General features: G+C 35.8%; 1 protein-coding gene across 6 annotated transcripts in view; it reads right to left on the bottom strand.

Annotated features, from left to right (window-relative positions):
- Window positions 1-1824: 1824 nt before the first annotated feature.
- LOC109056134 (TOM1-like protein 2) overlaps window positions 1825-23974 on the bottom strand; it is a 22971-nt gene continuing 821 nt past the window's right edge. The window contains exons 2-16 of one of the 6 annotated variants that reach the window (XM_042730327.1): window positions 16214-16298; window positions 13336-13414; window positions 12892-13041; window positions 11051-11185; window positions 10805-10954; window positions 10569-10685; window positions 9997-10130; window positions 9723-9765; window positions 8718-8886; window positions 8417-8534; window positions 8258-8333; window positions 7030-7095; window positions 3919-3978; window positions 2982-3018; window positions 1825-2572 (exon numbers count right to left, since the gene is read on the bottom strand). In XM_042730327.1, coding sequence (XP_042586261.1) covers window positions 2424-2572; window positions 2982-3018; window positions 3919-3978; window positions 7030-7095; window positions 8258-8333; window positions 8417-8534; window positions 8718-8886; window positions 9723-9765; window positions 9997-10130; window positions 10569-10685; window positions 10805-10954; window positions 11051-11185; window positions 12892-13041; window positions 13336-13414; window positions 16214-16298 — 1568 coding nt within the window. In that variant the 3' untranslated portion in view covers window positions 1825-2423. Of the gene's footprint in view, window positions 2573-2981; window positions 3019-3918; window positions 3979-6375; window positions 7183-8257; window positions 8334-8416; window positions 8535-8717; window positions 8887-9722; window positions 9766-9996; window positions 10131-10568; window positions 10686-10804; window positions 10955-11050; window positions 11186-12891; window positions 13042-13335; window positions 13415-16213; window positions 16299-23974 lie in introns of those variants that run through there. The other 5 variants (XM_042730335.1, XM_042730345.1, XR_006155483.1 and 2 more) reach the window with 5 other exon arrangements.

The raw sequence follows: 23974 nt of genomic DNA, 5'->3' as shown, positions 1-23974 counted from the left end.
ATTTAAAGGAAGAGCTGTCCGGTTCAGCTGTTAGTGACTGGAATGAAAACCACCGGCGGTCCTGCAAAGCCTGAAATCACATGGAGTAGAATCTTTCTTTCATGACAAATCACAAAAAAAACAAAACAAATGGACGCGATTAAACATTTACATTTTACACCAAAGTTAATACAAACTTTTAAGTACTATACACACTTTCCTATTGTATATACACATTTTTGTCTATGTATGGATACATATTTTACAAATGTCATTAGGCTAATATAATCCTTGGTTAGGTCTAGCAAAGGACAAAGCAAAATATCCATTCATTTCCGATCTTTACTGCCAAGTGTGTCGGTTTTAGCTAACTGAAATCACTCCTTAAACAGGAATCTGACAGAAAGATGCAGGAAGTATCTTAAGAAATTTGTCATTTTCATTTACCCTGAAAACAAAAGAAAAAAAAATTCAGAAATGAAATATTGTATCAAGCAGATGAAACCTATTTTTGGCAAACGAAGCCTAATTTTTCTCTTATCCCAGTTTAAATATGTGTCTAGGGATGCAAGATATTATCGGAACAATATCGGAATCGGCCGATAATGGCTTTAAATGTAAATATCGGCATCGGCCCGATATGAAAAATTAGCCGATACGTCTTGCCGATAACGAGGAGTACATTAACTCACATGTGCTCAGGATGGGCTAGCGATTAGATCACATCAGCTTTGTTGCTCATTCTTGAAGCAAAGTTCTGCTTGGATGATGATTGGATTCACATCGTTGCATTTAAACTGAGAATGCAAGTACAGAATGACATGTTTGGTGTATGATAGAGTAAACAGTAATAGCACGTGCAGGGGCGGCAGCCTCCCCAGGGTCCTAATGCCCGCTCAGTAAGGAGTTTTAATCTGTAGGGGGCACTGTTGGCCTACTTCTGATAAAAACGGAAGCAAAATACACAAATAATTGATAGACGGTGTTTCTGATTAAATAAAGTAATTGATGCCATAAAATCTTGAGTATGTTTCGATTTAAAGGTCAGAAGCTATAGCTTACATGAACAAAAAAAATCACAAACATTACACTTAGATTAAATAATAATTATATATACTGATTTATTCATTAATGTGTAATATGTTATTTTTTAAACAAATTATGAGCTCTAAAAGATTTTCAGAATTTTTACAACGATTTTGCTTTAGACCATCTACAAATGTTAAATCGTAAAATAAAATGTAGAGGTTACCACTGCATCTTTCTGAAAAAAAAAAAAAAAAAACGGATTAATATATAATTTATTTATAGTTATTTTCAAATCTTCAATGCACTGTCATTATAAAATAACTTTATTATTGTTTGTTTAATTCTAACAAATAATTTCTTGTTAAAAACTAAGCAAAATTAAAAATAATTATATATCGGTATCAGCATCGGCTATCAGCCAAAATGAGTCGAAAATTATCGGCATATCGGATATCGGCAAAAAATCAATACCGTGCATCCCTAATAGAGTCTATAGGTAAGATAGAAGTTTATGAGTAAACTATAAAAAAAAAATAAAAAAAATTGTAGGTAAACTGCTCTGAAAAGTGCTGAACACTGCTGGTGTGAACACATTTTTAAGAGTATAACGTTTGAACTTCTGTTCAAAAGTTTGGGGTTTATTTTTTTAATTAATTAATTGCATTTTAATTTAATAAAAATGTTTTTCTTATGATCAAAAATACAATAAAACTAATAAGTAATACTGTGAAATATTATTACAATTTAAATACCTTTCTATTTGAATATTTTAAAATGTAGTTTATTTCCTCAGAAATCATTCTAATATGTTATGGAAGTGGATTAGGGCCAAGCAATAATAATAATAAAAAAATTAATAAAACCGAGATTAAAGTCATTATAATTCAAGATTAAACTCGCAGTTTAAAAAAAAAAAATCGAAATAAAATGTTAAGAGTAAACTCATTACATTTTGAGAAAGTCACTTTGGAAAGAGCCTACATATTTTTACAAAAACCTTTATCACATGATGATTACGTGAATGTAGCAGAGCCTCATAAACATTTTCCTGCTCTGTCACAATTCTTAGCTGACTCACCGCTACAGAAGAACCGGCCCGCACGAATACCTCACGGAATGGTAACCTCATGGAATGACAAACTTTAAGAGCATTAATGAGCGATAAATATGAAACCAGTCAGCTCCATTCGACTGTTATTCAACATGAATGAAACAAACAAGCCTTCTAAAGAGAATTATTTTGGCTACATGTTTGCTCAAGCCATCGCTTGACTGCACCGTTCAGCTCAAAGGTTATAGCTGTTATGAAGCTGGATTCTCACAGTGCTCTATCAGGCGGGGAACATAAGACATCAGTAGGTTTGTAAAGCATCAGCAAGCGTTTGTAAGGTGTGATCATCTGTCCCGTCACTGTTCTACAAGGCAAAGAGATTGTCCTCCGTCTGCTGTGTCTTCCTGCGGTTGCTGCTAGACGTGCTCGCGGGAGGTCTGGGCTCTCCAGCAGGGGCCAACGGTAAAGCCTTGTCTGCACTTTTGGCCCGCTGCTCTAAGAACTTGTCGAACTCTAAAGAGACATCAGGAGAACAACTGTCAGCTGCATTCATCAGTTTACACCTGTAGAGACCAATAGTCCAAAAATCTGTTCTTTTTTAGTGGATATTAAACATTTAGATCAGTGCTTCCCAAACCTGCCCTGCACCTTTTGTATGTCTCTCTTATCTAACACACCTGATTCCACTCATTAGCTCGTTAGTAGAGACTGTGTCTGATTAGGGAGACATAGAAAATGTGCAGGGCAGGGGGTCCTCCAGGAGAGGTTTGGGAAGCACTGATTTAGATGAATGTGAAGAAATTTGCCTATCAAATATGATACAGTAGGCTTTATAGAGTTAATGCAAATTTGAAATAGTGTTTTAATATTTCCAGAGGGGCTGGACATACAGATAAATCCAAATTTAGCTCTCACACTGTACCTTCACTCGTGACTCCTTCCTCGGCCTCTTCGCCCTTCTGTTTAAAGAAGTAAAGAGAAAAACATTATTAACACATCAGACAGTCAGTTTTATTATTTGTATGCCACATTGTGCCTTAAAAACACAGAATGAACAACTACTTACCATTCAGTTTGAAAAAACACTTTACAATGTGACATTTTTATATACACATGTACATATTTAAGTATGCTTATTCCCTATTATTTACGACAATAGATCAGTGTTGGGGAGAAACTTACTGGACGTTATGACATTAACTTAAGTGTAACAAAAAATAGTCAGTAGCATGCTACTGAATTTGGTGATAATACCGAAACAGGACTGCAAGAACTGAATGAAATTTCAGTTCTTACCAGAATTCTTACAAATCCTGCATAAATACTGTTTCTTAAAAAAAAAAGTCTTATCACTTAATCAGTGTAGGCTATTTAAAAAAACAAAATAAAATCTGCTCAGTTTTACAACGTAACGTATTCTGAATCCCAGTAGTTTGCTTTAAAGTAACGTCCCCAACACTGCTCAGTGGACATACATCACATCACATTTACTGACTTACTACACACGTATTTGAATATCAGTACAAACACTACAACAACCAACTCCATAAGATGATATAAGAACAGATGAGAGAAAGCATCTGGCACCAGTGAACTGCAACATTCAACAACATCACACTCATTGTATCTCCAACAACACCGGCTGGAGCTTTACGGACATCTTAATTTGGTCATTTATCCCTAGTTAATGTTCATTAGTATCATGTAAATGAGTGGCATATGGTGGACTGACTACATGGTGGAAATGAATGATAAGGTACTACTGAGTCGGGAAAAAAAAATAGAACCAAACAGACTTGGTTAGAAGTTACCATGGAAACAAAAACAAAGAGAATGAAGTCAAGGTAAAGAAGTCTCACCACATCAGCACAGAGCCACTCCTCAATGTCATCCATGACAGAGGACTGCGATACGGGGATCTATGGAGCAAAGCCATGGACAAACCAAAGACCCCCAAAGCCACGAAAGAACAAAAAACACCCCCCGACAAACAAAAACACAAACAATAAAATCACCAGAAGGTCTGAGAGGAAAATAACAACAACAGAAAAAATGCAATCAGCGTCAAACCAAGCCACACACACACACACACACACACACACACGGCTTGCACATAGAGCTGGAGCAACACTGTTTCACATGCTGTGAGAGTGACACTGAAGGAGTGATGCAGTGTGAAGCGTCTGAATGAATAGAGAAGCATTTATCCTCAAGAATATAGGATTATGGTGAAAGATTCTGTCAGAGAAGATCCATAATCAGAGCTTGATAATCACGGAAACAGCGGCACAAGAGCTCCCCCTACAGAGAACCTTTCTCCCTGTATTTCTACAGGACAGAATTGTTCATACTTTTTTGTACATGACATTGTTTTTCATTTTTTATTTTTTTATTTTTTACAAAATCAAATATAACAGCCACAAGAAGTTTACAGTGCCATTTCTTCTATTTGTTAAGATCAAAATCAAAATAAAAGTTTTTTAACACTACCAGTCCAAAGTTTGGACAAAAATAATGATTTATTCAGCTGTATGAAATTTGTTTTGTGGACATATTTAAATGGTGCCAATGTATGCATTTCTTTGCAAAAATAAAATATAATTTTCTTAATGTAATGTCTTCATGTTTTATTTTAGAAATGTATTTATTTATTTTATTTTATTTTTTAATGTTTGGAATAAGCAGAGAAATAAAAGTAGCCAAACACGGAGGATAATATGAAGTGTTATTAAAAATTAACTATTAATTAAAACAAATATGTAAAATATAAGTTAATGATTATATAATATAATATAATATAATATAATATAATATAATATAATATAATATAATATAATATGAAAAAAAGATTCACTTATATTTATTTCATCCCAGGTTATATTTTTGGTTATTTTGGTTAATTGAAATGTGATAAAATACAAATGTTAGAACAGAACTGTCATTCAGCTCAGAAAGTTGTGATTAATGAGGTGAGGAGGGGAGTTTTTTCATGTAGTGATGATGAAGATTATGTAAATGGCAAGGCTCTGACCAGACAGCTGTCCAGTTTAAGATTATGAAGGACCAACCTCTGGGCAGTGTAAAGCCCATTCACACTGACAGCGATTAACACTACCCTGTAGAAGTTTGGGTCAGTAATAATTTTTTTTTATTAAATAAATACAATTATTCAGTAAAGATGCATTAAACTGATAAGAAGTGACATTAAAGATATGTTACAGAACATTTCTATTTCAAATAAAGACTTTTCTTTTGAACTTTCAGTTTCTACAAAAAAATTAAGCAGCATGACTGTTTTTAACATTGATAAGAAATGTTTATTGTTTAGATAATAATATTATTAGGTTGATTTGTTTTTGATCATGTGACATTGAAGACTGGAGTAATGATGCTGAAACTTCAGCTTTGATCACAGGAGTATATTACAACTTACAATACATTTAAATAGAAAACTGTTGTTTTACATTTCAAAATATTTCTATTTTTACTGTATTTTTGATCAAATAAATGCAGCCTGTGTGAGTAAAAGAAAATATTCAAAATTCCTACAAACCCCAAACTTTTGAACAGTAGTGCATTTTTGGTGTTCATACTGCTGGATGCCCTCATGTTTTTGTTGGGCTGCACAACTGGCCAATCTGATCACAAATCAAGTCACTGGCACTAAAACTAACATTCTCCAGCGGGAGACAGATCTTAACTCGTATAGGCAGTCTTCAGATCGTGTTGCTGCTCATTTGCATAAAGATAAACTTTGTTGCAACACTAGACACTGCATTGTCAACAGCCACTGCTGCTCATGTTACCTGGAATCAGCAGCTCTCAATGAAAACAAATGACTTCAGGGGAATATCTTACGCAAATCTCTATCAGTGTGAATGTCTTTTGAAACCCTGAGTTCGGAGTTCTCCAGAATAAAGGATCCAGAACCCTCCACGAGCCGAGGGCTGGTTATAACTGTGTTAATTCATGTTATAGTCCAGGGTGTAGCTAGTGTATGACATGAAATAGATGAGATGAAATCTACTGCTTTTACCATGAAAAAAGATAGGTGTTTCCTACCTGTGATGATAAATGAAAATGAGGTGATGAGGAAATTCACAGTAAAAGGGACAGAGCAAAGAGAAGAGCCCAGAAAAGGCTCTGGAGCCTCTCAAGAGTTATTAAACTAGAGATGTTGAGAGAGAGAGAGAGAAAAAAAGAGGCTGCTCTTTCCATTCAATAAAAAAAAATCAAACACATCACTTACTCAACAGTGGCTTCTCTGCAGTGAATGGGTGCCGTCGGAATGACAGTCCAAACAGCTGATTAAAAACATCACAATAATCCACAAGTAATGGACTGGATGATGGACTGGAGTCGTGTGGATTGCATGTGGATCCTTTTTTGCAGCTGTCTGTACTCTCATTCTGACGGCACCCATTCACTGCAGAGGATGCACTGGTGAGCAAGTGATGTAATGCTGAATTTCTCCAAATCTGTTCTGATGAAGAAATAATCTCATCTACATCTTGGATGGCCTGAGAGTGAGTACATTTTCATTTCTAGGTAAAGTTTTCTTCTTAAGCTTTATAAGATACCATTAAAAATCAGATTCCCAATGGAAAATGAATGTAGCTTTTACATGTTTAATCCGACTGTCACACTATATACCTTCATGGTGCTTTTGTGGAGTTTGACAGCTGTGGTCATTATAAACTCTCTCTGTAAGAACACAGAACTTTGGAACGACATGAGGGCGAGTAAATAAAGGCAGGTTTTTCACGTTTGGTTGATCTCTTAACACATGCGAGCGGCTCCTCCACATATCAAACCAGGATCACCGCAGCAGGCTGTGATTAGAGAGCGCCTCTCCCTTTTACTGTGGGTGAGTTTTAGTGGTGGTGGGAGGTAAGGGATGGAGATCGAGGTCAGGGCTGAGTGGATGGGCGTGGACACGGAGGGGACAGTGGTTCTGGTGAAATCCTCACCATTCCTTGGGTAATGAGCCAGCTGTCTATGGGCTCCAACTCAGCATTAGGACCTTTTACATTCGGCTAAATCAACAACAGAAAACACCTTACAGATGTGAAGAAGAACAAAAGCACCCACCACAAACAAATCCACCTCCATCTTCAGGAGAACTGGAGCAGGTGTCATTTAAGGCAAGAGAAAGTTACTCTGAGTCAATGGACTAAGGTAGATGAAGTGGAAAACAAACAAAAAAGGTGTAAACTTTGACCCATGGGCTGATCGCTATGAATTGCACCTCTAAACCACATCCGTTATGTAACCTTGGTTGATTTCAACACATGCATGTCTGGTACCAGAGATACAATCAATCTATAACAATTTCCTAATATCACTCTTGAAGACTACAGAGCAATTCTTTATATTAAGTTTATTCAAAAACATGTTTTTGTGATTAAGTTGAGTTAGCTGCCTTAAACTGCCTTAGCAAACACCACTAATAGAATAATAATGGATCTCATTTAAGGGTCAATGAGTTTGTGCTCCTTTTGTGCCCAGATCTAATAATTTATTCACAAGTAAATGTGAAATGATACACACAATAACTTGAACACACCACTTGACTGATGATGATCGTGTAAATTGTAAATTGAGTAATATGTACTTTTAAAGTACTAATATGTGCCATTTAAGGGCAAATAGGGTATAAAGATGTACCTTTGAGCTTGTGGTATGACAGCTTTGTACCTTTCTGAGTGTAGAAACTTAGAACAACTTTTTTGACAGTAATGGCAGCTAATACCAAACATCACATTTTAATTATAGCAACAATTACTGTAGTGATATGTTGTAAGGAATATATATAGCAATGTAGTCTTGCAGCAACTAATATTCTTTCATCCAAAGCAAACCCAAGCTAATCTGGCAGCAGATATCCTGTTGGCATGTTGAAGTCTAATTGTGAAAGTCATTATGTGACTTCATAGTGACCTCATAGTGCCAATACATGAGTCAGCAAGAACAGGAGCATTGTTCTGTCAAAAGTGACTATGAATGACATGCAAAGACTAGAAATGTGTTAAATTTGCCATTCAAAACTAGTGCAAGTCCCCATCTTCTGAGAAACAGTGTCTAAGTCTAAGTGATAACATGCACACACTGAGTGCTCAGAGAGTCTCGTCAGCCATTAGCACCACACAAAAACCAAACCCTTCATCACTATGAAACTACATGCTGTAGGAAACTCACCCCAGTGGCATTATGCTGTCTGATGTCTAAAGCAGACGCTAGGCCCTCCAGAGCCTGAGGCTCCTCATATTTAACGCTGGAAAATAAGCAGAGAAAACAGTTTAGAGTGGTTTTCTTTTTAATGTGGTTTAACTATAGTGGTGTGGAAATGGCACTCACTTTTTGCGCTGGTCAGCCAGAGAGCTGGACCTGGTGTGGGCGAACATGTCAAAGTCGTCCTGAGGGTTGCGAGCGTTTAGAGAGCTGAGAGTCCCGCTGACGCTGTCTGCACCCACTTACCGGGAGTAAATCATGTTAAAGAGAAGTTTTTTTAGTTGTATACAGAAAAAAATAAAATGTATTGCATTATACAACAAAAAAAATCATGCTAAATACTTTTGAATGAACTGATTTTTAGGTTTATTAGCTGTATTTAGTCTATGTTGTCATCCTAATTAAGATGTGTGTGTGAGACCCTCACCAAGTCCTGCCAGCTGTGTGGAGAGGGATGCAGCAGCAGCAGCAACAGGAGGCTGCAGGGTGGCTGTGGGTGGATGAGTGGGTGTAGCGCTGACCCGAGGAGTGGCCACTGCTGGAAAAGCAGGACCTAAATCTATTAGATTATCCTGCTCTGAAGCCTCATTCAGGACCTGTGCATTCACAACACACACAGAGTTTTCATCAGAATCAACAAACTCTCTATTACTTCACCTGTTATATAATGCCATAATAAAGGTTTTCTAATAATAATTTAATTCAGCTCAATTCAAAAATAGAAAACAAACAAACAATCAACAAATGCAATTTAAAAGCAATTAAATAGCCCTTGAACGTCACTGCATTTTTTATTTTATTTTCAGATTAATATTTTAGCTTAATTTAAGATTCATATATAAAAGAATATATAAAAGATTATGAAAACAGTATTCTTATAATTAAATAAATGTAATTTAATAACTTTAATAAATTATACATTATGTAATAATAATAATAATAATGATATACTATAATAAATAGTGTATTATTATATTATATATTATAATATGTGATATATTATAAATGTAGTATACTATAATTAAAAATTGTACATATTATATAAAATATATTAACAAGTAAAAATACAGGATTTTATTTATATATGCAATTATTAATATATTTAATTTAATACACACACACACACACGCATATATATATATATTATTTTATTAACATACAATAATAACAATAACAACAACAACAAAATGCAATATTTTCTGATTTACAATACTTTTAAATTAATTGCATTCATTAATTATTTTAAATTCATCATAATAGGATTACACTTCTCTCAGACTAAAGATTCTCAGAGTCTGAGAACCTTTTTTATATAGAAAAGCTGTAAAAAATTGCTACAGAAATACTATAAAATCAAAAGGTATATTTTATACTGATACAACATAAGACAGCATTTTGTGTTTAGAAAGCAGTGTTGCAGTGTCAAACTCACCCCGTTGTTTTGTGCTGCTCTGCCTACTCTGTATCTCTCATACCTGTTAGAACACAGAGCGCCGGTGAAATATCAAAACACTCGTCAAGATGGAGATGAAAGAAATGGTAATGTGTTTTCAGACCCTGAGCGCTCTGCTCCAAAGCAAAAGAAAGGAAATCAAAGGGAAGCCTGAGCTGACTGCGGAGTCGGCCTCAAGAGTCGGAGCTTCCTCTGAGAGCTGTCAGATAAAGGCTGACGAGGGAAACTTTTTGTGACGGACACCTCTTCTAACCTCTCATAGCGCAGGAAGATGTTGTTTAAATCATCGTTGATGTGTAGCAGCTCTTCGGTGACCTCTTCATTAGACACGCGAGAGATGAGCTCCACTATCCTGTGCTGCATGGCTCGACACGTCCTGTTCAACTCCTGACACACAAAATGCATTTCAGTCTAGATTATGGAATACTTTTCTAGACGAGTATAGAAAGGACATACAAACCTATATAACGCACAGATTCAAAGACATGCACTAGGCAAGACCAGGTGCCTCTCTATTTTAAAACATTGTCCTGTTACACCCCCTTGTGGTGACTTTTTTTATTTATTACGATTTTTTATTTTGTCACTTTTATTGTTTTGGTGAGAACTGGGGTAAAGAAAGGAGAATGGGATGTTGCATGCTGGATTAGAACCCACATAGCTGATAAGAGCACCACAGCTCAATGTGTCTGAGCACCTGTGCTAACTGCTAGGCCACGGATCCATTGTATTTAATTTGTGTTCAACTGTTCTATCTATTTGACATCATTTATATGCATATTCTCTGTACAAAATAAATTGAGCGTCGTGGGAAAACTCTCAGACCTGGAGTAGCTTGAGATCAGAGGCGTCTTCTTGGCCCGGCACCATCTCTGTCAGCATCTCCGACATCACTTTAATATTCCCACGCACAATGTCCAGTTCACTTCTTAGCCTTGCGATCTGCACACACAAACAAATGCTTACAAATCAGCAGAAACAGTAATATTGTGAAATATTGCTACAAAGGAAAATAACTGCTTTCTTAGTCAATATACGTTCAACTCTGAGGTGAGTGTGACCTGCTCTGGGGTCGCTGTGATGGGTCCCGATACAGTTGGGATTTGGGTGGGGTTAAAGTCAGCCGCAGGTGTAGGGGCCGCCTGAGACACTGTGTTGGGCTGCGAGGGCGCTCTGTATTTGTGTGTGCCTGGATCTACCTCTGGGACTCCCTAGAATGACACACGAGACAAGATGAAGTGAAAGAAATAAAAACTGATTTGCAAGAGCCCGAAGCTTAAAGCCTGTGAGTGCTGTGTGTTTCTCACCCGCTGTGGGGTGTGGATGGGCGACAGAGTGTCCAGGTCTGCCATGGGAAACTCAATTCCTTTTCTCTTGAGCTCCTCGTAAATTTGCACGACTCCAGTGAGGTCTGGGCTACTCCTGAATGCATCTGCCCAAGCCTGGACCGAAACACAAAGGCAGAGAGGTGATTGGTTAATGTACAGTGGGTTAGATGAAAGCTAAAAAAGCTGCCCCATGAGAAGAGGCTTTAAATCTACACCTAGCAGAGTGTTATAAGGTAAAAGTCAGACCATTTTCAACCACTAGCAACATATGGTTCTTCAGAAGGTAACAGGAACCTACAACTTCATGCATGTGCATACTGAATTTTGTTAACCAAGGTAGCTAATGGCGTTCTTGATAAATTTACAGTCGACACAAGTGGAAATCATTGGAGTCTGGGCAGATGGAATAGGTTAGAGCAGGTGTTCTCAAGCTTTTTGACTTCTGGGCCTCTCATTGTTCACAACAATATTTAAGGGCATCATGACTTTTACCATTTTACATGATTATTGGATAAGGATTTTAAAAATATCTTTTACTCCCACTATTTTTTTTTTTACCTGATAAAGTATTTTAGAGCTTGACATAAATAGAAAAATGTACATAGAGTTACAATAATTTTATTAATTTAATGACTTATCCAGGTCTAGAAATTTTAAATTAGGCTTGGAAATAATGGTTCTTAATAGAAAAAAAAAAATAATGGGGTTGAATTCATATAAGAATTAACTAGATTTTTTTTTTTTATTTTTTTTACGTCTTAAAATCATTTTACATCATCTTAAAGGGATGCTCCACCCCAAAATAAAAATTTTGACATTAATCACTCACCCTCATGCCGTTCCAAACCCCAAAAAAATCTGTTCGTCTTCGGAACACAAGTTAAGATATTTTGGATGAAAACCGGGAGGCTTGTGACTGTCCCATAGACTGCCAAATAAATAACAGTGTCAAGGTCCATAAAAGGTATGAAATCATCGTCAGAATACTCCATCTGCCATCAGACGTGCAATCTGGGTTATATGAAGCGACGAAAACCCTTTTTGTAAGCGCAGAAAACAAAAATACCTTTCCTGGACCTTGACACTGTTATTTACTTGGCAGTCTATGGGACAGTCTCAAACCTCCCGGTTTTCATCCAAAATATCTTAAATTGTGTTCCGAAGATGAACGGAGCTTTTACGGGTTTGGAACAACATGGGGGTAAGTGATTAATGGCAAAAATTTCATTTTGGGGTGGAGTATCCCTTTAAGGCTACCTTGGGAGTTTGCTGAGGCCCCCTTTTGGGCCCTAGAACCCTGGCTGAGAAAAACTAGGTGCCAATTTTGTCAGCGAAAGATGCTTTAAATGTTAAGGAAACACTTGTTGTCTAATAATGGTAATTATAAAGACCACAAATTTGTTCTCAGACAACCCAAAAATGTAGTTCATAAATAAATAAAAATTAAATAAAATTAAATAAAATAAAAAGACAATTCCGTGTGAAATTTTAAAGGCTAAAAAAAAAAAACAAAAAAAAAAAACAGAAAATGCATGAGAAAACTAAATGCAGCTATGCCCTGTATAACATCAAGGAAACTGTCAGTGGTCTATTCTAAACTGAGTCAAACTGATTTTTTAATGGCTTCCAGTCAACTAGAATTAATGCAATTGCAAGCTGCCTCACAGACCAAGTCCATCAGACCTAGTTTCCAGCCCCACTAAAGGCCCACAGCCCACACCCATTCTGAATAGAAATGCTAAGAATGCAGCAACGGCCATCAGCGGTGGTTTCCTTATTATTTGTAATCTGGGGTGGGTTATTCGCCTCACTCAGTTCACCTGAATCAGTGACAGCACTTTGTCCTGTACTATAGCGGGAGGGTTACTCTTCGGAGTGATGATCTTCACCAAGACACCTTCGATGAAGTCTCTGTTGGCGATGTGGATGTGAAAACGGTGGCCGCAGTTTTTCACACAAGTCTCCAGCACCTAGAAAAGACAGTTATTCAAGCAGATTATTGATGCAGCTGATTATTTAGACAAGCTGAAGCTCCCAGGTGACCACACAAAACAGCACTTCCAACTAACAGGATCATAATGCATGTAAAAATAGCCTCCGGCAGGCCTAGAGGAAGAGTTTATAAAGAACTCAGTCGTCATGAGCTATTAATGGAGCAAAGCTTCAGACTAAACAATAGATTTGCTCCTTAACCTTCGTTTATGACAGTATGACCACAAGAGTTTATGTGAAAGCGAGGGAAAGTCCAGCACACTGTCACTCACGGTTAGAGCCAGCATGACTTCACGGAAGTTCCTGTTGCCGTTGAGTCTCTTCTTCACCGCGCGCATGGCATCTTTGGGCCTGTGGGGGCACATAGTTTAGATGATCTGACAACAGCTTAAAGGCCCATTCTCACCAAGAATAACTATAACGATATTATTGTACACACCAACAGACATTAATGTTATGTTTGTTGTAAGCATAAGCTTTAGTTATGTTGTCAACATTGCTCTTAAAAAACTGCTTTTAATTGTGTTGTGGACTCCATTGTCCATTGAGACAGTTAGCAACATTTTGGCAAATTTCACAAGAAAAAAAAGTCCAATGTCTATTGTCAGTGGTGTAGCAATGTATAAAGCATAGCTCACTCAAAAGTTACTGTTCTTGGTGTGAACAGGCCTTAAAGAGCTATTGATATGAACACTATTGAAGTAGCTGTATCACATATTAAAGGGATAGTTCACCCAAAAATTAAATTTACCCCATAATTTACTCATCCTCAAGCCATCCTAGTTGTATATGGCTTTATTCTTTCAGACGAGTCTGATAGGAGATATATTTAAAAATGTCCTGGCTCTTCCAAGCTTTATAATGGCAGTGAATGGGTGTCGAGATTTTGAAGCCCAAAAAAGTGCATCTATCCATTATAAAAAATGCTCCACATGGCTCCGGGAGGTGAATAAAAGCCTTCTGAAGCAAAGCAATGTGTTTGTGTAAGAGAAATACCCACATTTTTTATTATATAACTCCATTTGTATTTGTCTGAAAGAAGAAAGTCTATACACCTAGGATGGCTTGAGAGTAAATCATGGAGAAATTTTCATTTTTGGGTGAACTATCCTTTTAACAATTTTTTTTTGTGGCATAGCTCAGACTTAGAGTTAGGGACTTGAACAACCCCCTAAAAGTAGCTACTGTAAAAAGCTGTTGTTTTGCATCATAGACATTTCTGTGTTGCGTATTTCAGCATGATTTGATTCAATTTCGCAGAGCACTCTTGTGGGCTCAGGATAGGAATTAAAAGACTCAATTTTCAAACACACTGTAATTCAGGGACAGGAAGATCATCAGCTCCCAGCTTTGCTTTTTCCCATGGTGGCATCAAAAGTCTCATGTTGTCTTTTAATACGCTTTCATAAGCAAGACAAGCATTATCTACTAAAAGTTGAACTCAACATAGAGACGTTTTAACTGTAAAAATGAATAGAAGAAATTATACTCAATATTGCTACATAGAAGCAATCAGCATTTCTGATAAGGGCTGTTATAAAGATGGCTGCCAAATCATGTCTTGTCTTAAAATGAACTTTGCTCCGACTCAAACTTCAGTCCGTCTGTGTCTGAAATTGCATGCTCCCTCAGTAGGTACCTCTTTTGAATAAGTAAGTTCTTTTGCGACCACTAAAAAGTATGCTCTGTTTAGTATGAATGTGAATAAAAACCGGATGAACTACATTTGCTATGTTGTCATTGTCATGTGACTTGAGCCTCCAGTTGTGTTGCTACAGTGCCATCCACAAATCCTCTTCCGTGGCCTTATGGGATAGTTAAATGTTAATCAGATGTGGCTCTTGTCACAAGTAGTTGGTCATATGGTAACTTTTCACCTACTTTTTTTTGAATACTCTTTCGCTTACTGTTTTTCGCCTATTCAATACTAGTGAAGCAGAAATGTCTAACAGAGAGGAGGAACTACAGTAATACTATCTTGCATTATGGGATGTACAAAATAGCAGAAGTGAAAATCAAAACTGCATGGGACAAAATTTACTAAATTTGAATAATGAATACTTGAATGCACTTTTATCAATATTATAGCCTAAGACCGAACTATTCTTACAAAGTCCAAATGTATGCTTAGTCTGGCATGATCTGCTTAAACAAGCATTTATGTAAATAATTCAATACATAATTAAAAAAGGGAAGATTGTTTAAATTCTTGAAAGGACCCACAACTTTGAATGCAACAGGAAAAAACAGCCCCAAACAGAGCAGAACACAACAGAGCCCTGTGTTCCCTCACACAGAACAGAGACAAGCCTGTAGTGCCAGTTTGACGACAGCTTGTGTGAGAGAAAAAGAGAAAGTGAAGAATCAGATAGTGTAGGAACAGCACCGGGACTCTTACACCTGGTATGAACATTAATCTGATCCAATCATAGGTTGCCAGCTGAGACACGGTAACCAAATAAAACAGAAAGTGTACTGTAGTGACTGGGTTTCATTTAGATGCTTTCTTGATTTCATTCACTACCTTTCCAAAAGTTTGGAGTCAATAAGATTTTGTTTTGTTAAAGTAAAAATACTTTTATTCATCAAGGATGCATTCAATTGATTGAATGTTACAGTATAGATATTTATAATATTATAAAAGATTCATATTTCAAATAAATGTATTTCTTTTGAGATTTCTATTCATCCCGAATAGAATCGATATTCAATCCTGAAAACAAATGTGTCGTGGTTTCGACAAAAATATGAAGCAGCACAACTTTTTTCACCACTGATAATAATCAGAAATGTTTCTTGAGCAGCAAATCAGCATATCAGAATGATTTCTGAAGGATCATGTGACACTGAAGACTGGAGTAATGATGCTGAAACAATGTAACTGCATCACAGGTATAAATAAAAATTTTAAATACTATTGTTGTCTTGTCTTCCAAGGTTGTACATAAGTATTTGTCTCTAAGTAAATGTCTCAAATGTTTGGACTTCTCATTGTCAGCTGTTAACGGGGCCAGGAGGGACTGCGAGAACCCATTACTGGTGAAATACATTTCTACGACAGCACATTCCCAGTCAGTCTGCCTTCAGATGACTGAATGTGTCAGTTAGAGTCACTATGAGCAAGGATGTGTTTGTGTGTTGGTCTCTCACCCTTCCTCGGTCTCATTAATGATGTCACAGATCTCCATGTTGAGTGTCCAGTCTTCATTCTGCAGGGAGCCATCTGTGGCTTTTTCTGTGAGAAACAAACCAAACACAGATCAGCAGACCTTCTCGATTACTGACACAAACAAACACACGCGAGACAAAACACACTCAATTATGAGTTCCAGCCACATGATGACCACGTCAGGAACTGCGTCCCGATCAACTGTTTAGCAGTGCTCACTGCCCCCTAATCCATGAAATTTACATAATCTGTCATATTTGAAAGCACTAAATTGGAGTAATCTGAAATGTCTGCTGTGATTTTTAATATATATATAAAAAGATGCTTTATCTTATGCATCCTGATAGTTCCATTGTAACTGTTGCATCTCATGCACTTTATAAAAAATAAAGAGGATTGAAAAAAAAAGATTCACAGATCTATTGCAAATCAATGTGAAATGCGTAATTTCTGCACCACTATTGTCATCAAAAGCTATTGCAAAATATGCAAAATGACTAAATAATTTCCCGAACACTCCCCCTGTCAGTCAACCATATGTGAAAATGTATTTTTTTTTAAAAAAGCATTTCAAAAGCTTTTGTCAAAACTTTTGTCTACAGCTTAAAACAAGAAAAAAATTGCTAATTAATTAAATAAAAGTTAACTGAAATAAAATATTAGAAAAAAACTGTTTCACAGCAATATTACTCATTTTAATTCAGTTCAACCTGATATCCTAAAATTACTGAAACTACAACTGAAATAAAAAAAACAATAAAACTATAGAGACATCAGACACATAACAAAAACTAATAACAATTTTAAAGCACAACAAAGTTACAAAAACTTTTAAATGAAAATATAAAATTCCAACTAATTCAAACTCTTAAAAAAAAACGACATAAAATCTCAATGTTACTAAAGTAACACTGTCACAGAAATGAGAGATGCAACTTTCAGTTACTCCCCATCACTGCTTCTTTGTGAAACATATAAGAAAAGATCAACGTCTAGCAGAAGAGTTTTCAGCTTTACCTGAACTGACCAGGCCTGGATTATTACTTAATTACCAGATGCCATTTTCCTCATTATTTAAAATACAGTGGCACAGATAAGGTTTCTTATGGAAGAAAAGATGCAATTTAAACAGTGAAGGCACAGTGAGTTGTTTTAGAATTTCACAGAATTCACCAGCAGGTGTTTCAGAATTATTCAAACATTCACAGTTACTTTTAAGAAGATTGTGATGAAATAAGATCTAGTGTCACAATCTTTTGAAGTTGTGAAGTAACATGGGTGTGATTCCCGTACATAAGATGTGCTTTCACATCTCTGTCACCACAGAGCAAAAAAAAACAAACACATGGTTTTATTAAGGGTGTACACTTGAGTGAGATTTCACGGTGGCTCCACATGAAGCTGGCTCTGCTTTCCCGAAGAGTGACTCAGGATGAGGGTGGGGACCAGTGACGAAATATAGCAAAGGAGAACTGAGAAAGTGGATGACATGTTTACAATCTGACCATCTGCCCCTAAACCTTATCTCAGACTCAAAACAACCTCTGTTTCCTGTACACTCCACACCGCTGAACAATTGTGCTGTGTTGAGATGTCACCGTCGCACACAATATTTCGATAATGAGGTCAAAATTAAATTAGATGTACGATAGATAGCTGAACCAATGTATCTATTTAGAGTATTGACAAAATTCTCGCTAACTGCGCTAAGACAGCTGACACCAAAATAACGTGCAAAGTCATTGAAAAAAAAAAAAACATGGTGAACAGACATTGCCCTTAACCCTAAAACACTACACATGCAATGCAAAACTACAGGTAAAACATCTGGGAAAATAAACATGGAAATTCTTTCATATCGACAGAGTACTTTGGGCGCTATTTTTACAGACTTTTCTGTTATTTGAAAAGCTCTCCGACTGCATACATGAGCAATAAAAGCGCCAATGAACATCCGTACAAACAACAAAAATACACACTGAAACTTCTGTTCGCCAAGATATAATCAAATGTGTTTCTGTATGTCTGCATTTAGGTGACATATAACAACTTTAAGTTATAGTTTCCAAGTTTGGTTGACCACAGATGTGTGCTTTGGCCAAAGGGAAACACCACAACCAAATGTAGAGCACGCAACAGTTTGATCTCTCCATGATGTAGATTGTACCCCTATATGTTCAAACATTTGGGATAATTATGATTTATTTAGCATGATGTAATAAATAAATAAATCCATATAATGTTACAAAATAGTTATATTTCAAATAAATGGTCCTTTTTTATCTAATCTGTTCTGATGGAGAAACAAACTCATCCACATCTAGTGGTTGTGTAAATTTTCAGCAAATGCTCATTTTTGGGTGAACTGTTCCTTTAAGATGTATCAAAATGGACAAGTTGCTTCAAATATTCAGTGTCTTTTACAACTGGGCCAAAACTCCCATCAGCCCTCAGCACTGGACATCAGCTTGGCAGCGCCAGTAAACTTTCACTCAACAAACTGGAAGTGTCTGGAGCATAACACCACTTTCACGGCTGGGTGAGGCCTCTTCCTGTAGTTTGCAGAGCCATGCTTCATTCATACCCCTGAGCTGCTCTTCTATCAAACTGACAGATGTGACGAGGCAGAGAGAAGACTGCTGTTACTGTCTGCTCGCTCACCAGACACAAGAGCAGAGTTCACAGCAGCTCTCTTCTTCCACTCCTGTCCGACAGCATGGTCGCTTCACCTGAAGTCGTTTTACTAAGGAGACACGGGCTGAAAAGGCTGCAGTCTCACTGTGAGAGTGTGTACAGGGAAGAGGAGGAGTGCTTCATTACAATTAAACACAACTGGAAAGCCATACATTACAGTGATAAGCTGATATCTCAATATTTGGATATTTTGAGATGATTAGCTTAAAAGAAGAGTGTCGGCTCCACATCTGCTTGCACTTTTTAAAAAAAAACAACTTAGCATGTTTCAACTTAATCCTTTACTCGCCCTTATGGCTTTCCAAAAGCAAGAATTTTGTTCATATTTAAGTAAACCTGAGAGATTCCTTTCCTTTGAAAGTCCATTCCAAACATTAAAGCATCAAGAAGTTAATAAAGTAAGAGATTGTAAAAATAAAGCATATGAATCAAACAGTTTAATTCAAGTCTTCTGAAGAGACAAGATCACTTTTTATGATAAACAGATTTAATTTAATAATATATACACATTGAGTGTGTCTCTTCAGAAGATTTGGATGAAAACGCTTAATTCATGTTTTATTTGTACAATATCTATATTAACTTTTTGAAGCTTGAACATTTTGATTGAGTGGACTCTCAATAGATGGACATAAATGAGAGAAGAAAATTACAAATATCTTAATTTGCATTCCAAAGATGAAATAAGTCGTATGGGTTTGAAATGACATGAGAGTAAATGATGACAGAACTTTCATTTTAGTGTGAAATATGTATTTAAGTTGGCGGATTCTAGTTTCAGTACAGTTTCAGTTTCAGTTCAAGTGTCTTTCCTTTCCTCTTTTCTTTTTTTTTTTAAATGTGATTGCAAAAGTATTAAGCAGCACAACTGTTTTAACATTAATAATAATAAGAAATGTAAGAAATGAGCACTGAATCATACTGAATCAAGGAAAATTCAGCTTTGCTACAATAAATTTTAAAATATATTAAATTTTATATAAATTCTATTATACTTTATTAAATTATAGAATTTTAAAATAAATTATAATAGAAAAATTTATTAATTTGTATAATACCTCACAATATAACTTTATTTTTACTGTATTTTTGATCAAATAAATGATAAACTTTGGTGAGCTATAAGATATTTCTTTCACAATCTTTCCATCCCCAAACTTCTGAATGAGTTTCAATATAGAATTTACTTACAAACCGTAAAATGACTTTTAAAATTATTCTAACTGCTTTAAATAATACACAAGTTTTAACAGAAGAATTAATGTAAGTGCTTTTATAAAGTTATAATCCACATTTCTGCTTTTAAATCCTCAGAAAATTGGCCTCATTTACTTCCATGTAGTCTCTCCTCCATTTTTGCTTTTTTGTTAAGAAAAAGAGTGAGGAGATGAAAACATTTGTTTGCAGTGATCAGTATTATTCCACACATGCTGCCAACTTAGCTTCACTTGTATTGAACCCAGAATATTCCATTAACCAACCAAGCAACCTCTCATGGAAAATCCTCCAGTAATCTCCTCATGAAGATTTGTGGAGTGCAAGACAGATGCCAATAAGTAAATGAACCAGAGCAAGAAAATAATAAAAACTGGACAATATCGGGTGCTCAAAAAAGCCAGACAGGTAGAGAATGCAAGCGGAAAACAGGCAAGACACATGGCTGAGCACAGCCCTGCGGCGGGAGGCAGCGAGTGCTGGTCTGGATCACGTGCACCGGCCGTACCAACCTCTGCCAAACACCACGGCCATCCAGTCACACGTCAGCCAAACCTGTATTCACCAGTGCTTCCTAATCTTCATCAGTGGCCCTGCTGTGACTGCTGAACATTCAGAACTATTCATGAACGCATGGCTTGAGCTGATTCTTTTTTAATGAACTGATCAAAAATACTAACAAAGCAACTTTATGCTTCTAATCATATCCATCACTGAATGAACTGACTGAAATGCATCAGAACACTTCCTGAACCACGAGAAGTGTTATTTATGATACCGTTTATATTTAGTTTTCATTTTAATTTTACTTCAAGTCATTTTAGTAATTTTGTTGTGCTTTTCATTTTTATTAGTTTATTTTTTAATATCTCTATTTGTTTTTGTTTTTTTTTAGCAATTTTAATAATTCAACTTTCTTTATCCCAGTAGTTGTTAAAGCAACATTTTTAATATTCATTTGTTTTTCATCTAATATTTATCATTTATTTCAGCATTATTTTAATTACCAAAAGTATTTTATAATAGTTTCGGTTTTAGTTAACAATGACAACACTGACCACAGCGTCATCGTCAGAATACTCCATCTGCCATCAGACGTGCAATCTGGGTTATAAGAAGCGACGGAAACATCCTTGTGGCGTGGATGACACAGAAGAGCATACACAGCACACAGTGATATGGAGAGACACAGAGGAGACTGTTGACAAATGAATTGTTGAATTAAATTGTTATTTTTGTTTTCTTCGCTTACAAAAAGTGTTCCCGTCGCTTCATATAACCCAGATTGCACATCTGATGGCAGATGGAGTATTTTGACGATGACTTTTATACCTTTTATGGACCTTGACACTGTTATTTATTTGGCAATCTATGGGACAGTCACAAGCCTCCTGGTTTTCATCCAAAATATCTTAAATTGTGTTCTGAAGATGAACAAAGCTTTTACGGGTTTGGAATGACATGGGGTTAAGTGATTAATGACAAAATTTTCATTTTGGGGTGGAGAATCCCTTTAAGTCCTTGTCTGTGATTTCCTTCCTTAAACGTTCACACCTCAGCGGGCCAGTTTCGGTCCTGAATAACATCCACTTTGGTCTGAGAGGAAGGGACATTACACTTTTACCATCATCCTTTAAACTGAGGACAAACACTATAATCGTGTTGTCGCCACATTAACAAAGTGACTATACAGAACATGCTATACAGTAGCTCAAACTAACATCAAGACATGTCAAACTAACATCAAAACTTGAACATTGTTTACTTTTTAAAAAAGCACTTGAAGGCTACATGCTATTAATTTAGTTTAATCTCTTAATGTTTATATGAATATTGTTTTAGCTGTGGTTAATGGTATCGATGTTATTGCGAGACCTCATCTATTTCAGAGGTGTTACTTTTCTGATGACACAGGAAATGAATCAGGAACTGTGAGGCATGTCATGTCCATACTAGTACCAAACATTTACTAGCTTTTATCTTCCTCGTTGACACACTGCTGTTTGGGGTCAGAGCGTATCCTGAAAAAAAAATCATGGTTTCCACAAAAAAAAAAAAAACGGCTAATCAGCATATTATTATGATTTCTGAAGAATCAAGTGATATTGAAGACTGGAGTAATGATGCAGAAAACTCAACTTCATCACAGGAATACATGACATTTTAAAACATACTCAAATAGAAAACTCAAAAAAAGGTGTTTTTCTTGGGTTTTTTTTTTTTCTTTTTTAATGTTTTTATGATTTTCCAGGAAGGGATTTTACAGAAGTGTGTTTGATCCAGTACGCTTAGATCCACTTTGAGATTTTTTAAATGTGGTTTGAGCTGAGTGATAAAAAAAAGCCCAATATCTGACTCATAATGAAACGCTCATCTGTTGGGATGTTGTCCTGTGGTCAGCACATCCTGAACCTGCAGAATCAACTTTAAACCTACAGGCCCGAGGCCAGAGACAGGTGGTGCTGAGAAGAAACAAGCCACTGTTCGCAAATTGTTATTAAATCAAAGTGTCCATAATACGATTCACCCTCTTACGTACCTATGATGCTGCGACAGCTGAGAGAGACTTTGTTCATTTATGTATTTTTCAAAGCTGTACCAAAGAAGCGATTCTTTCAGCTGAACATAAACAGTTTGCAAATCATCTGGTCCAGTATTTAAAACTGCGGTGCCAATGTGCAGCATGCGTTTGTGAGGCATACAGGACACCATTGTTTAAGATACAGACAAACCACACCATTTATTCTGTTCTCAGTGATATTACTATACAAAGCCTAATGCTATGAACTCCAGTCAAATGCACACACAATACAAATTTACTGCCAAACATAGATTTCCTTGCATAACCGCTCACGTAAAACAGGGAGACAGCCAAGTCAGAGTGGTTACATGTGCACCCGTTTGCACGCCCTGCACTTTCAGCAAATCGAAAGTCACATGACTGCACCACTGCTGCTTTATGACACTTGTAACCAAACTCAGGACCAGACATGCCAACACAAACTGGTTTTAAGATTCATCAACAAATCACACGTCAACCATTACTAACAGCAATTAAACCTGAATACTAGTTGTCAACAAATGAAATGAAAATTAACTTTACAACATCAAGATTTCAAAACAAAACTATACATAGGCTATTTAAAGAAAAGCGATGTATATTCAAGGTCATAACTATGGGGTGCAACAATATGTTGTGTCAAAATATATTAATAATAAAATATATTAATTAATAATATATGACAATATTACAAATATTATATATATATATATATATATATTATATATATATATATATTTTTTTTTTTTTTTTTTTTTTTTTTTACACGTTTGTCCATTTTTGGTCTTTGGTTTTGTTAATAATAATAATTAACAAAAAAAAAAAAAATATATATATATATATATATATATATAGATATATATATATATATATATATATATATATATATATATATATATATATTATTTTTATTATTATTATTATTATTAACAAAACCAAAAAGACAAAATTATGGACAAACGTGTAAAATGTAGTGTAATGATACTCCCTAGACTTCCAATACACGTGAGAAGAAAAAGTTTGTATAAACAAGTAATAATAACAATAATAATTCACAGCTGTAAAATATACTAGAAAGAAAAAGGAGAGAGAAAGAAATATTTTTGTCATTTGAATATATGTAAAATTCAGAGTATAGTAAAAAAAACTGTCTAAAGTAAATAAAATATTATAAAAACGAATACAAAAATGTAACAATATGTACTGTGGATAGCAACAATATGTATCGTGTATACTTTCACCCAAAAATGGAAGTTTATTCAGATTTAACGGA

Source organism: Cyprinus carpio, chromosome A3 (genome assembly GCF_018340385.1).
Source record: "Cyprinus carpio isolate SPL01 chromosome A3, ASM1834038v1, whole genome shotgun sequence".
NCBI lineage: Eukaryota > Metazoa > Chordata > Actinopteri > Cypriniformes > Cyprinidae > Cyprinus > Cyprinus carpio.
This window is presented reverse-complemented; position numbering and strand designations above follow the sequence as displayed.